The sequence below is a fragment of the Meleagris gallopavo genome, chromosome 1 (genome assembly GCF_905368555.1).
Source record: "Meleagris gallopavo chromosome 1, MGAL_WU_HG_1.1, whole genome shotgun sequence".
Lineage (NCBI taxonomy): Eukaryota > Metazoa > Chordata > Aves > Galliformes > Phasianidae > Meleagris > Meleagris gallopavo.
The window spans coordinates 165,836,286-165,851,362 of NC_139404.1; the positions used below are offsets into that span (position 1 = coordinate 165,836,286).

Below are 15,077 nucleotides of genomic sequence, written 5' to 3' on the forward strand. Positions count from 1 at the left end.
AGTAAGGTTTAGCAAGGCAAGAAAGTTTGTGACAGCACAGGGAGATCCCATGAGCACTGTTTATGGACCCTACAATTAGCAGAAGGTATAATCCCAGCAAAGAGGCGTTTATTTTTTCTGCAAAGTCTGCTCACCATGTGCCCAATCTTGGCCTGGGAAGGATCATAACTGAGGCATTATGGGGCACTGCAGCCACATTCCTGATACGAAATGCGGTTTGAAAGTACAACAAGCTGCAGGGGCAAGGCTAGTGGTGAGGGCCTACATTTCTCTTGAGATGTTTCACTAGCAAACAACCATACGTGAGTCTTGAGGTCTGGAAGGTTTGAGGCATCTGGTACACATCCACCACCTCTTGTACGTGTCCTATTTCATGGTGGCAAAAGCAAGGGAGATCTTCACCTTCTGATGGTGGAGACATGTCAGGACTGGTCAGGAGACATCTCTCCTCAGTGACAAACCAACACATAGTCCAAGGTGCCTGGTTTGCTTAACCATGGCAAAGAGCCTGGACAGGCTGCCAGGAGTGTGTGGCAATAGGATATTACTTTTCTGCCTGTGTGAAACAAAGCAGCACTATGTGTGTCACTCACCTGCTGGGAGGTTTCCCAAGTGGATGTGGAGGGGTTTCTCTCCATGCTTTGTGTTTGCAGATGTTCCTTGCTGCATTCCTTTAGATCCTTGACACGTGCACTAAATGAGTGCCCACCCTGGGGGAGCTCAGTGCTTCCACGCATGATCAGTTTTGTGGCTTTCTGCCCTTTACACAAATTTCAGACTGGTAAACAGTCTGAAACAGCCTATGGGAATTCAAGCATTTTTAGGCTTTGGGTGATTTATTATGGATCTGTGATGTACTTTTCAAGCAATAATAATTTGCACACGGGGAGGAAATTAGGTTTTCTGTAAGCCTCTATTGCCATTTAAAAACAATCAGTGCACAAAAAGTAAATGAAGTGCAATTAAAAAAAAAAAAAGCACCTTTCTTTAAAAATAGTTATTTTACTTGAGGAAAACAAAGACTCACAGCTCTGTGAGGGAAGGAGCCATGAGGATGAGGTGATCTTCGTGGTGGCAGAAGAGGACTGATCTGCATTAAAAATATGAACAAAGTAAGAATTTAATCAAATATCAATCCTAATTAATAGAATCATAGAATCACAGAATGGCTAGGGTTGGAAAAGATCTCAAAGATCATCTAGTTCCAACTCCCTGCTGTAGGCAGGGCAGGATTTGCATACCCTAAGGTATATAAGGTCTGCAGATACCACCTGAGGTTGGCAGTGGTGGACACCAGCACCTGAAACTGTGCTCTGCCCTTGAAGGAAAGAGTGATGCCCATTCATTCCTATCTCTGGAGGAAGCAAAAACCTGACTTCATCTGTATGCGAGCACGTGCTGTTGGTGTCCCCTTTCTAAAAGTATCCAGGAGAAATGATTTACAGCAAGGTGTAAAATCCTCATCATGCACCTAATTATGCTCTACTGCACTATGGGGGGATATTTCCTTCTGAGTCCATCTGGTGATGAGACCGTACCCTGAAGCACGTGGATTGATTGCCCTCATGGTTTTATTCTCCTAGTTAGGGTAATTGCTGATGCTTTATTTTTATTCATATGAACAACTAAGCCTTTTAGAAGCTTGGAAAATTATGATTAATTGTGCAAGGAAAATCAATAATGGAAGCGCTTACAAAGCTAGCTTGATTTGGGAGTGATCCTGTAGACAGCTGCTTGTTGAGAATGATGGAAAAAGTTGGAGAAAAGCAACAGCATAAAAATTCCAAACCTTCCCCCTCCTCCCAACTGCCCTTTTATTTTTTGGTGATGTTTGTCAGGGGATTAACTCTTTCAGGAGCAAGCAGGAGCTTTATTACAGGCTCCTGTTACCAGTCTACAGAAGCAAAACCTCAAGTCCATTAAAAAAAACCCCAAACCAGCCCAAGTATATTAGTCAAACTGAGGTGATAAGTGAAAATATTTATACACCCTTACAGTTATTCCCACACTGTATCCATGACAGCTTTATTTTTCACAGGAGACGAGAGATAGGGATGAAGAACTGCTAAGACATTCACGGCAGCATTTCTGCCGACAGATCTTATTCCCTTTTGCATGCTGATGGGTGCCAGCACTTTGACTAGGGTTAAACATCCCAATTTTTCTCCATTTCCCAAAGGAGAGCATTTTCAGAGCTCACGTCTGCCAGTCTCTAAACCTCCAGATGAGCGATGCCATCTTGCGGCTAGCTGGCACTGCTGCACCGGTGCCAGGGCTCACATATGCTCAGCAAAGCCACAGCACTACTTCGTTAAATTTGTCCCACTTTCAGCTACGTGATGCACACTTCCCCATCAGCACACGCCCGGCTCACAGCAAAGACCACACGTTTGGCTTTGTAGAACACTTTATTTGGAGAGACTTCTCATATCATTGGATATCGGCTCTTTATTAAGGCAATTCTGAAGGGGCTGAGGGGACGGGGAGGAGGAAAACGAGACTGTATCAACAGGATCGCATTAAGGCAAAATTCCCTCCTTCTGCATTTCACCACAGCAAAATCCACGTGAAGGCCAGGACAGAAAATGACTCACGCCAAGGAAGAGATTCAGTGCAAACACCCGCTGGCCATCCATGGACAGGGTGAGGTCCTCAGCTGGGGCAATCTGCAAGAGCCCTGGGAGCTGCTCAGCTGAGGATCCTGGCCTGGGTTCAGGGAAGCATTGAAATGTGTGTTTTGTTTGTAAGCACACATTTAAATGCTCTTCTGAATCAGGGCCACAGCCCTTTGAGTGCAAGTCTGTACAGTTCACTGTTTAATTTTTATTCAGTACATAAATATATCATTCCATGTCCCTTTGGTTAACTTCTTACCTCTGGTTTGTTATTGCTACTAACTAAGCATACCCCCTTAGTTTGCTTAACACGCTTTTCATTTCTATCATGCTTGTCAATCTGCTTAAGTTTTAAGTGTATTATGGCATGAAAATGAATTACCCTTTGGGGAGCATTCCCTGCAGAGGTTCCAGAGCTGAGCTGCTCTTGGAGGACCGGGGTACAGTATGGTGCTGTGAGCAGTAATGTAGTTTGTGAGTAGTGCCAGTGATGGCAGAGGCAGAGCTTGCAGGGAAAGATACTGCACAGATCACATACCAGCAGCAGACAGCAGACCCATGCACTTTTCTCTTTCCATCAGCATTTCTTAAGAGGATTCTACCATTCCAAAAATATAGTCACTAACATTTGCGTTGGTTGAGGAAACCCATTTTGCAACCCCTGGTGCAAACTGAAGGAAGTATGGCAGAAGCACTGCCAGAAGCATGAAGACATTTTCAGGCAAAAGCAGCATACAACATTTCATCATCCTAAAAGCCATCTGCATGTCCACAGACAAAGATCTCCAGGTGACCTCTGCCAGATAATCTTGGTATCCATTACTTGGAGGTTATGTATAGGCCTTCTGGAAAACTTATTCAGGAATATGAAATGGTTATATCTAGCAAAGTGGAAAGTAAGGCAAAGAAATCAAGCATATATTTCTGTTTGAAATAAAACATTTTCTGGATACACGACTTTCATATGATCTGGCACCATGTATAATATTCATGCCTTACGAGCATGAGACCCTGCATGTTTCCTTGATACAGAGAAGAGCATCCAGTTTGAGGGAATCAAAAGGGTGAATACCAGGCATCAGTGCCAGTCTTTTGTGCTTTAAACTTTCTTCATTCCTTTCCCCATAAGGCAAGCAAACACCGTCATAACCATTTTGGGTTTTACTTCAACCAAGTCTTCTGGAAGGGCATAGACTCTTGCTCCAATTTTTCTTGCCATGGAGATGGCATATCTGCATTGCAAATGGAGGAAGAAAAACACACAAAGAAATGTATCAGTGCAGTAGCATTAATATTCCCTTCATTAAGAAATTTTTTCATGATCAATACTAGAGTGGGTTGGGAACTTTCTTAGTGGTTGACCAAAATTAAACTGTTCTATAGAAACATGAGAGCTATGGTCATAAGCACTAAATATCTTGTAAAAGACAGAGTATGGGCACCTGATCTAACTGTAGGTGTCCCTGTTCACTGCAGGGGAGTTGGTCTAGATGGCCTTTAACGGTCCATTACAGCTCAAATCATTCTATGATTTCTATGATTCTAATGTTCTTTCATGATTAGAGCACTGACTACCTGCAGTACAGGTTAAACTTGTCTGAAACACATTTAGTCTCCCATGTCCTGAAAGATTATCCTGACAACACTGGTCTTGCTCCTTTTCTTATTGCTTTTCAATTTTTGTACATAAATAAATTCACAAGGAGGGAAAGCACAAAGCTGATGCTGGTGGACATCTGTGTTGTTGGAAATCAGTGCTCAGGGACTTTTGCTTGAGTTCTACTCAAAATTTGTGATCTGACCTTTCCATCCCCTGTTCAGAGCGTGCTGTTGCAGGACTACTGTTTGATCTCTTGTGGGTATGTATTTTCTCTCTATAAGAAAAATGCTAGAAAAATCCCAGGTTCTTTCCACAGCAGAACACATTCATCTGTGAAATCACCTTACAAATGCAGAGAAACACTCATGAGGGAAAGAAAGGTAGGAAAAAAGTCAGAGGAAGACATGAGCTGAGGGATGAAAAAAATGGAGTACAGGGAGGAACACACAGAGGATGGCAAGGAAAGAAAGAAACAGATGATAGAAAGTAGGAGGGTAAAAGAACAGTGGAAAAAGTCTTTAAAATAAATATTTGCAGCTGTGATTGCCTTGCAGTCATCCTTTTCTCTTTTGTAGCTGCCAGAAAGTAAAGGAGAAGCTAAACTGATAAGAGACTGGGAGGTGATCCAGGTAACTCTGAAAGGACAGAAGATGATGCTCTCAGGATGGCTTCCTGCTAGGAAATCATTTACACTCCAAAAAGACAGCTTTTGAGGCATCAATCCTGTCTCCCCTTTCTGCCTTAATCATGTGCCTGTACCACCTGTATTTGACTAACAAAGTATCATGACATCTAATTACTGGTTTTCCTGGCTTACAATTGTTGGCCTTATTTCCTATCTCCAAAAGAGTTTTAAATTTAATAAGTCAAAATAGGAGCTTGGGAAGCCAAGTGATTTTGATCTCCAGAAGTGAGCAATGAAGCAGGAATTGTGACATTATACACTTCATTTCCAGTGATAGCCTATTTTAGTGTCTAACTTCTGGCTTTCATGCTTTTAACTTTGGAGGTTCTCAGCTGAGGATGTGCCAGATGAGAAGGATAGCAGAACTGTTTCAAAGACCATCAGGCAAGCCTGAGCACAGAGTTAATTGGAGTTGTGTCACTTGGAACCTACTTAGCATTATTTAGCTTCTCCTCATCATTAAGATCCTCTGTTTTCAGGAGGTCATATTTGATTGATCCTGGTTGAATGGCATCAATGAGATCAAGGACTGGCATGCTGGTGCTGATTTTTCCATCCTGCATGGATGAAAAACACAATTAGATGCAAGAACAGGAAGACATATCTCTTACAAAGCCGGAGTCCAGGCTCCAGAGCAATTGCAGCTCATTTACCAGTGAGATCTTTATAAAGTGCTGCTCAGCATGATTTTTCATCTAAGGCAGACTCAGAAACCTTTCATGGATTTTTTTTTTTTTCTGAATGGATGAGACAGTATTAAATCACAAGACAGGGTTCTGAATTTGCTGGGTGGAAAACTCAGTGATGCAAATCTGCTGATAGGGAGTGGCAGGGGACTTCAGTTGATGCAAACTAATAATTTACATCCCTTGCATGTTTCCCAGCTTGGGAAGTGGTGATATATTAGGGAAATTGGAAGCTCCTTGGAATTGGAAATCCTTTCATCCATGTACCTTGCAAAATAGGGCCCTGAATGTTACTACCAGATTGTTTACTGCTATTTTTAATACTGTCACTTCTAACTGTTGCTGTTTAATCGTCAGTAACACAGTAGTTTTTGTCAGCTATCATCCCTGCTCTATACTTTGATTTCACATGTCAAAATAGCATTCGAAGTGCTTTCTGTTATGTTTATATAATCTTTCTACTACCTTTTCATAATAAAGGCCACTGAATAAAATCTACAGATCTGAAAATGCCTTTAAAAGGGAATGAAAAATAACTAAACACTGTACTTGATTATATGACAATGTAGTGTGTGAGTATATGCATACATATGCCTATATTCACACCATGTGTATAACACACACAAACACACTGCATAACAGATTCCTGAGCACATACTTCTAAGAAAAATCTGTACCTTGAAACTGGAGATGGTTGAATCCTTGCCGGCTGCAGTCAGTGTTTCATTGACCCAGTTGACAATGATTTCATCGTTCACCTTCTCTCCACCACCAATATCTTCCAGGATACTCAAAGTGTACCTTAAGAGGAAAGCCAGAATATCTGCTTTTGCTCAATGTCTACCACAACTTCAAACCCAAATAGATCAAATGCACGGACCCAATATACATCTTAGACCCAATATCTCCCCACTCCCCACACACTCAGAAAATATATATATGATAACATGCTAATTTTTAATATTTTTTAATATTAATTTTAATAATGGTTTTCATTCACTCCCAATTCCCTAGTCACTGCTTTGGGAGTGTCAAAAGGTTTTGATTCTCAGAATGCCTAAAAGGTCCCTATCCTGGGATCTCAGTGCAAATGACTCACTCTTATTGTTTTAAAAAATAATCACTGACTTTATAGGCAGAAGATAATTGTTCTCTTCTAAAATTGATGTCCTGCATAAACACAGATATGAAACACTTCGCTATATGACAGCATACACCCTGGAAAGACATCCCAAACTGATGGCGAGTAATCACCACCTCCCTGTATTAATCACCTGATAAACTCACAGGTTGCAGAACGTAATCTGTATTCACTTCCTAGCCACTACGCCTCTTTACATTTTATTATGGAGTTTTAAACACAGACACAAAGAAATTAAAATGGAAAGAGCTACCAGGTTGCATCTGCTCCAGGTAGCAGATTACAGAATTTCTGCTTCAGTTCTTTGTTTCCAGTACATTTTCTCCACTCTTCAATACAAAGACATTTCATCTTGTTTTTCTCTCTTCCATACAATGAACATTCATTCATGCTATATGGATGGTGACAGTAATAATCTTCTGCATGAATTGAATGTAATGGCCTTGGCCAACAAGATAATGTGCTTCATGATCACGTTCCTAACTAGGTTACCCTGTCTCTGCATCTATGTGCAAACAGATGAAAGAAAAAGCTGTAGCCTGTAAATCCTTCTTGTTAATAGCATCTGGAAACTACTACTATGCCAGCTGTGTGTACACTCCTAAGCTTGTATTTGACTGCCATACCTCCTCATCAACTGCCAGATTAAGGCCAGTGTGAGTGTACGGTTTCCTTCATTCAAATCTTGTCCAGCGATGCCAACAAGAGAGAATTTGGCTTGGTTTTTTCCCAGTTCCACTGCGTAGTTGCAGTTTTCAAGCTGTTAATGACAGAATCAGTTAATAAGGTTCAAAAATATGGAAAGAAAGAAGCGACTGACAAGACATCTACTATTCCTGCACATTCTTTGGATCACTTAGCCCATATCCTCCTGGGCAAAGTGGCCTATCCTTTCTGATAGATAATACAGATAATATAGATCGTATTTGACTACCAGCAGGCAGCACCATCCCAAAGATACTAAGGTAAGAGTCAGCCTAGAAGGAAATGTTATACTTCATCATCAGGGCTCATAAAACACATTACCCTGGGAAATGTGAATCTGCAGCTCATAAGTACCTGCAGCAACATGGCACTGTGCTGAGACAAAGGATCAATGTCCCAGCCAATATTTCAGGTCAATTAATCACCCTGCCCTAAGTGGATGGAGGTATTCACCCAGACAGCTGGGAGAAAGCTGCGTATTTAGCAGCAGCTCTGCGATCGGCTCTTGAGGCACCTGGTCAAGAATGTTTATCATCACTGTCTTCATTTGATGTAGAGGGCAGTCGTCCGGACAGCAGCAATTAAGCTGGTGCCATATGACTCACACTGAAAATACAATGTAGTTGGTGACTAAAGCCGTAGCAAAAGTGGTCTGCAAATACAGTTTTCAAATATTGATACAAGAGGTGTCAAGTCTTTTTTACGTTAGCAATCCCATTCACTTGTCAGTGGAGCCTATGTGAGTCAAACACGTTTCTTTTTCAGGATGAAACATTATTCACTGACTAGACAAAAGAAAATCATATGATGTGTTGTTCTTGGGGCTTGAGAGCAACATGAGTGCTGGTATTGTGGCTTGAATACTGTAGACATTCTTTGAGGGTAAGGCATTGCTACTGGAGCTATTCCAGCTTTCTGTACCTTTTTCATGTTGCCACCCAGTTTAGGATACGGTGGTTTGTTCACTCTGTTCCAGTCTACTGGCACTTTGATCTTCTCATAGAGCTGGAAGATAACCAAGGCATCTGACAGATCACTGAAAACAACAAAAAAGATAGATCACTGACCAAATAAATGAAGAAAGGTATCCAGCTGAACCATTAGTAGAGGTAAATTTAGTTTCCTAAACGTATATATTATGTGTATATTTTTATATGTATGTGTATGTATATATATATATATATATATTTTTGGATCTTATATACACGTTATTTTAAGGTCTAAAAATTCTTTTATGTTTTCTATGAACAATTTTCTGGCTGCACATATTGTCTGAAGGAAGTGTAAGGCCTCTCCTTACCTATACAAGTGATTTACACGTGGAGTAACGCCCAGGGAGTTCATCCAGTTCCTGAACGTCCTCTCTTCCCTTGTCTCACCTAAAACAACAGATCTATCAATCAACAGGCCTGCACACCACAGCACTCCAGTAAAATAAGTGTCTTGTGATGAAACCATAATTCAGAATTCACGGTGCTCTGAACCATAAACAGAATGAGACACTGGCTGACAAGAGAAATAAGAGAGCATTGTGCATGTAATATTTCTTTGTGCCCTAGATATTACAGTATTTAGGTAGATTGGCCTTGAAATACCTTCAAGAATTCAAGAGCTCATGGTCTAGAATGAACAATTTCATGCTGAGGCTTTTGAAAAACTTAAAAATAATTGAAAGTATAGATTTGTTCTGAGTATCTCTTTGTAAGCACAACATACACTGAATAAATGCTAGAACAAACAGAACACTTCCATTCATTCCAGCATTTAATTAAATACACGCTCAACCAGTTATTACACTGGTCTCTTTGACTTCATGGACACCATGTATTTTCTTACTTCTAAGCACATGATTAAGTACTCTGCTGATTCACAGAATAAAGCTCAGACTCTCAAAAGACTAACAGTTTTAACTGCCACATGAACTGTTTCAGACAGTTTTTTTATTTGCTGTAGCCATCTGCACAACTGATTTATTAGATACATTGCGCACCAAAACAAATAGTGGACTGCCTTCTCCTAAAATCTTTGAATAACTGCTGTGCAATGAGAATTAGACCCTCACAAGAAGCAATAAGCAATTCAGATGTTTTCAGTTCAGGGTTTTGTAAGCTATCTCTGTGCACCAAAAGAAAATAAATAAACAAAATCTTTGAATGGTACCAAAAAGGGAAAAATACACTTCCTGTTGCCTTGTTTAATGATGGCTCTAATGATGATGCCTCAGAAGTATTAGAAGTTGAAAGCTTTTATTCAGCAGCATCTTTAAGGGGGTTTAGAATGTGAGAGCTGAGAAAGGCATTTTCAAGTGATTATTCTGCAAGAAGCACCACCTGCCTCAGAGCCAAAGTACTACAAGGCTGTTGAGAGTCCAGATCCAGAGTACAGGGCTAACAGAAGGATGTGAAGCTCAGCAAATGATATACACATTGATGGTCCTGACCCCAGCCCAGAGCAGGCAGGTATTAGGTTTATATAAAATCATATTCTTAAATTATGTCCTGATTAAAGGAATGCCAGATCAACTATAATTTCATGCTAAGAAGCATGCTCAACAGTCCAGGGAGGTTCAGACACTTTCATCTTTAACATATCATGAACTCAGAGATGAAGATCCTGCAGATAGATGGCCAGAAGCATACTTTATGTGCATTTTCCTTACCTTCAATAGAACTCCAGTCGATGTCCTGGTTCTCTGGCTTATGCAGGGCAGGGTATTTGTTGAACAAGTTGGCAATGAATGCCAAGTTCAGCTTTGGGTTCCCCCGGACAACATCAGTGGCTGTGACGAACTGCCGGCACCCCAGCCGCTCTGCCTGCTGCAGCATGCACTCCGCACGCTGCACGTCATCCTTCTCCTGTGCCAGCCAAAAATGGAGCCACATCAGCACTACCCCACAGCCCAGCACTGTGTGCACACCAAAGCTTCAGATGTGCTTTACCTATAATCTATCTGTCTTGCCATCTTTGTTTTAATTACACAACACGTAAAAGTGGAAGGGTTGGATAAATTCCCAAAGAAATGCATTTATTACTTGCTACATGTTAGTAATTTATCGCTGTGGTTCAAGGACTGCTGGATGGGGCTTTGAGCAACTTGCCCTGGCAGGAGCTGTCCCTGCCCATGGCAGTAAGGTTGGACTAGTTGATCTTTAAGATCCTTTCCAACCCAAAGTGTTCCCTGACTCTCTGAATATTTAATGAAAAGCAAAACACATGATTTATTCATTCAGCTTCTGAAACATACAATCATGTTGCTACACTGAGTTTTCTTGTTTTGTTATCTTGGTCCAACTTTGTGTTGACCAGCAATGCAAGTAACAGACAGAAAATATTGAACAAATCTCATCTCATCTCATCTCATCTTACCCTTAATCCTGACATGTCAATAGTAATAGCTGGAATGCCTTCTTCATCTCCCTTGGGGGCAACTTGGTTCAGCAAATGGTAATAAGCTCTTGAGTCCTGTGACAGACAGAGAAATTAAAGGGAGAAAAATTACATCTAAAGCCCAGATTTTGCGTGCCAGCGCTCTCTCGAACAATGTGCACACATGCTTCATTTTTATTACATCAATCATTGGACTACATAATTAAATTACTAAAGCTAGGAGCACTTAACAATCCCCATTTTATGCTGTGTTTGCCAGATCCACTTCTTCCCTAAGCCAATATGTATACACTACCAAAAGCTAAAAGCATGAGGCAAAATGCTGTGTTGCACTTATAAAAAGGACAGCAACAATAAAGAGATGTAAGAATTGACTCAGTATGAACATCAAATTAGAGATAAGAAAATGTATACCTTTATAATGCTGTAGAAGTCAGGCTGCTGAGCATTTAATAAAAGAAAATGCAGAAGGAGAAAGCAGAGGTTTAAAGCAGATTTCAAAGAAACGCTGGAACAGTTATAGAAGAGAAAGCATAACTTTCTAGGACAAAGGTTGAAAACAACAATATCAGCATTTCCTTCAGGAAAAAGGGCAGGGACAAGACAAGAAGTTAACATTTTTTGCAAAAGTTATATCCATGTATGGAACATATTAATCTAATCTCAAAAATAACTCAGAGAAGAACTGAAAACAAAACTGCATGTTAATGTAGAAGGACTTGACTGCTTAATCAAACAAATATTCTTCAAAAATTTTAGATGACCTCATTTTTTTATTTTTATTGCTTTTGATATATGACAGATACCATTTGTTAAATATTTTTCTATCCCCAGAAGTTCTTAATACCACTGTATTTGGAAGGTGGGCATTTATACCAGAATTGAGGTGGAGGGACACTTTTAGAATCATAGAATCATAGAATGTCCTGGGTTGAAAAGGACCACAATGATCATCTAGTTTCAACCCCCCTGCTATGTGCAGGGTCGCTGACCACCAGACCAGGCTGCCCAGAGCCACATCCAGCCTGGCCTTGAATGCCTCCAGGGATGGGGCATCCACAGCCTCCTTGGGCAACCTGTTCCAGTGTGTCACCACCCTCTGAGTGAAAAACTTCCTTCTAATATCTAACCTAAACCTCCCCTGTCTCAGTTTAAGACCATTCCTCCCTGTCCTATCGCTATCCACCCTTGTAAACAGCCATTCCCCCTCCTGTTTCTACACAAGTACTAGAAGGCCACAATGAGGTCTCGCTGGAGCCTTCTCTTCTCCAGGCTAAACAAGCCCAGTTCCCTCAGCCTTTCCTCATAGGAGAGGTGCTCCAGCCCTCTGATCATCTTAGTGGCCCTCCTCTGGACCTGCTCTAAGAGCTCCATGTCCTTCCTGTACGGGGGACCCCATGCCTGTAGAGACTAAACTCTTGGCCTTCAAGAAGCAAATGTGTACCTTATTTTCCAACTGTAAACATGGCGTAAAAATCCTTTGAGTAGGCAGCCTATGAAAAGATGAAAAAGACTCCATGCTCTTCCCTCTCTACAGATATTCTGAGATAAACTTCACACAATTGAACCAAAAATCTGTTACAATAGAAAATTATAATATTGTGTCACTCTCAAACTCTCCTATTATCTTCCCCGATGCTTTCTTCTGTGTCTTTAGTCATGCTAAGTGAGTCTTCCTATGTTGTACTGAAGGAAATATCAAATGGAGGAATTGGAAGGCCTCCATCCTCTTCCCCTACATCCAGTTATATGTCTGGGTAGGATAGCCTGGGTAGCTTTCCAAACCAAAATCTAAAGGAATTTAGGGACATTTTGTGAGCACACGATCCTTCTTTGGATGACATGGTTTTGGGCGTGGAGTGGCTGTTCTGCTGCTGTTGGTTACAGTTCTTCATACCTTAATATCTGAGCTGAAGTTGTTGACCTTGTTGCATCCCGCATTCTCCAGGTGATAGTTTGCCCACCTCAGCAGCAGCTCCTCTGGAGACAACCTCATTAGATCTTCTAGGCTCTCTCCTTCTCTCAGAAGAGCAATCAAGGCTAAGTATGTACAAAAGAAAAAAACAGTAAATGCCACATTATTTGCTTGTTCACAGAATACCTTAAAATTACAACAACAACAACAATAATAATAATAAAAAAATCAGCAGGATGATAGGCAACAGGCAAAAGCTGTAAGGAAAATTCTGATTAGATTTGAGGAAAAATAATTTGCTACATAATGAGACTAACACTGGGGCAGGTTCCTCAGAGAGAGAAGTCATCTGGAAGAAGGATTTTTGTGGTGTTGATCATGGATTGATTTTTGGATTAATGTCTAATTTTTTTTTTTCTTGGCACACATAGTGTGCAATGTGCAAAAAAAACCTGATGATGATATTCACTAGATGGCATAGCACAGTGCACAATGGGGAAATCAGACAGGAAGAATGGAATGGTACTCAGTAACAAAAATGGAGTGAAATTCAATAGTTCCATGTTGAAAGACACGCAAAGGGGAATTAATATGAATACCTGCTATTAGCTAGAAGCTTCTTATTACAAACAGAGGATGAGAACAACCTGAGTGTATTAGATGTCTTCTGAGCTAATCTGAGCTGCCACGTGACATGACCAGGGGAAAAACAAACATGATATTATCCCATCCCAGATATTTCCCATAGAAGTTGGGATGCCTTACTGCCTTGATACTAGCTGCTCACAAGAGTTCTCTGGGAATACAACGTCCACATTCAAAAAGGAGAAATATCACCTTCAACAGTTGTGGAGGAAGGCTATCAGGGAAAAAGAGAACCTAAAAATGAAATCAAAATGATAATGGCCTGTCTACTCTGACAAACTGATGTCTGAGATGAGAAATAAAGGAAAATATACCATTATGGGAAGAGAGCCACTAAGCCCAGTAAAGTGGCCAGCTTCACTGTTATTGCTCCACAGCAAAGGATAGGAACTGGGAATTCTAGAAATTGATCCCTCTGGCTATGAGAGGCTTAGAAGGTACAAGGGGTGAAGCAATGAAGGTGAAATCTGCATGGTAACAGGAGGACAGTAGTGCCACTATAGGCTGAGCAAGCTACCAATCACAGCATCAAGAAGAGATGCTGTGTGGACTGCATGCACAAATGCAAGCCCTTCCACTGAAGCAAGTTCATGGGTAACTCTGGTACTGGTTCTGCTGTAAGCTGGTGGTTGGATGGCCAGACCAGAGGACCTCCAGACAAAATTATTCCATGATTATATAAAACAAGTTTTCCAAAGAAAGGGAGATGTTTGGCACTGGTTTCACCAAAAGAAAGAAATGCAGTGTAGCATTTCCTTGATCCCAGGTTTAGACAGATTTAATTCTGTGTTGACTAAAGTGCCAAAACACCAAGACATCTGGATGTAGACCATAATTCCCAACTCCGTGAGCATGAAATTGGCTTTGCACAAACAAGCCTACCCACAGCCTTTGGAGTTTGGAGTGCCAGAACTTGTGGAGAGCAAGGGAAATGAGAGCAGTCAAGAAGACAACAAAAACTTAAATAAAATGTTGAATTAAGACAGTTTTTAAAATAGTTGTGTTGAGAAGACTGCTCGGTGATAACAACAGAGCACTGAAACTAAGAGCCACACATACCTTCATTCCTGCTGATTTCAATGTCAGCAAAGAGACCAATTTTTATGACTTGCCATAAAAGACCCAAAACCAGATAAGGTTTGCCTTCTTTTAAGTCTTCAGCTCCAATGTTAACAACATGGCACCCAATGGCTGAAGCAGAGTTCAGGGCCAGGTTCAGATTTTCCTAGGGAAGAAAACATCTGAATGATGTAATAATGGAGAGCTGAGGGTACAGGAATGCAACTTTATGGAAAAGTCCTACTACCCAAGATACAAATAAATTGCTAGTTGGCAAAGTACACAAAAAACATATAGTCATAGGAATCAGTATGAATAAACCTGCTGTATTTTTAACCTCGTGTTTCAATCATGGGCAGAACTGTTCAGGCCTCATTATTTTCTGTTTGGACATTGGGATGTGGAATCCAGGGCTGGGATAAGCAAAGGGCTTATGTAATTCACAGTGAGGGGTAGAAAGAAAAGTGATATTTCGTGAACGTTTTGTTCCTTCACCATTTCCTTCCCACATATAACAAAGGGCATAAGTAAATCTGAGCCATAAATCTGCAATATTTAAAAAGGAGGCTTGATGAGCAGAGTGAGTAAAACAGATGAAAAAGCCTGGCAAATACCATTTTTCACACAGATTTGCAATTT

The 15,077-nt window shown here is 40.8% G+C and overlaps 1 protein-coding gene across 2 annotated transcripts in view; it reads right to left on the reverse strand.

Moving 5' to 3' along the window:
- Nucleotides 1–2,389: 2,389 nt before the first annotated feature.
- Nucleotides 2,390–15,077, reverse strand: part of LCP1 (lymphocyte cytosolic protein 1) — a 44,670-nt gene continuing 31,982 nt past the window's right edge. For both annotated transcript variants that reach the window (XM_019612149.3, XM_010728823.4), the window contains exons 7-16: nucleotides 14,439–14,604; nucleotides 12,717–12,859; nucleotides 10,799–10,894; nucleotides 10,092–10,287; nucleotides 8,733–8,811; nucleotides 8,354–8,468; nucleotides 7,354–7,487; nucleotides 6,264–6,387; nucleotides 5,333–5,457; nucleotides 2,390–3,847 (exon numbers count right to left, since the gene is read on the reverse strand). In XM_019612149.3, coding sequence (XP_019467694.1) covers nucleotides 3,715–3,847; nucleotides 5,333–5,457; nucleotides 6,264–6,387; nucleotides 7,354–7,487; nucleotides 8,354–8,468; nucleotides 8,733–8,811; nucleotides 10,092–10,287; nucleotides 10,799–10,894; nucleotides 12,717–12,859; nucleotides 14,439–14,604 — 1,311 coding nt within the window. In that variant the 3' untranslated portion in view covers nucleotides 2,390–3,714. The remainder of the gene's footprint in view (nucleotides 3,848–5,332; nucleotides 5,458–6,263; nucleotides 6,388–7,353; nucleotides 7,488–8,353; nucleotides 8,469–8,732; nucleotides 8,812–10,091; nucleotides 10,288–10,798; nucleotides 10,895–12,716; nucleotides 12,860–14,438; nucleotides 14,605–15,077) is intronic.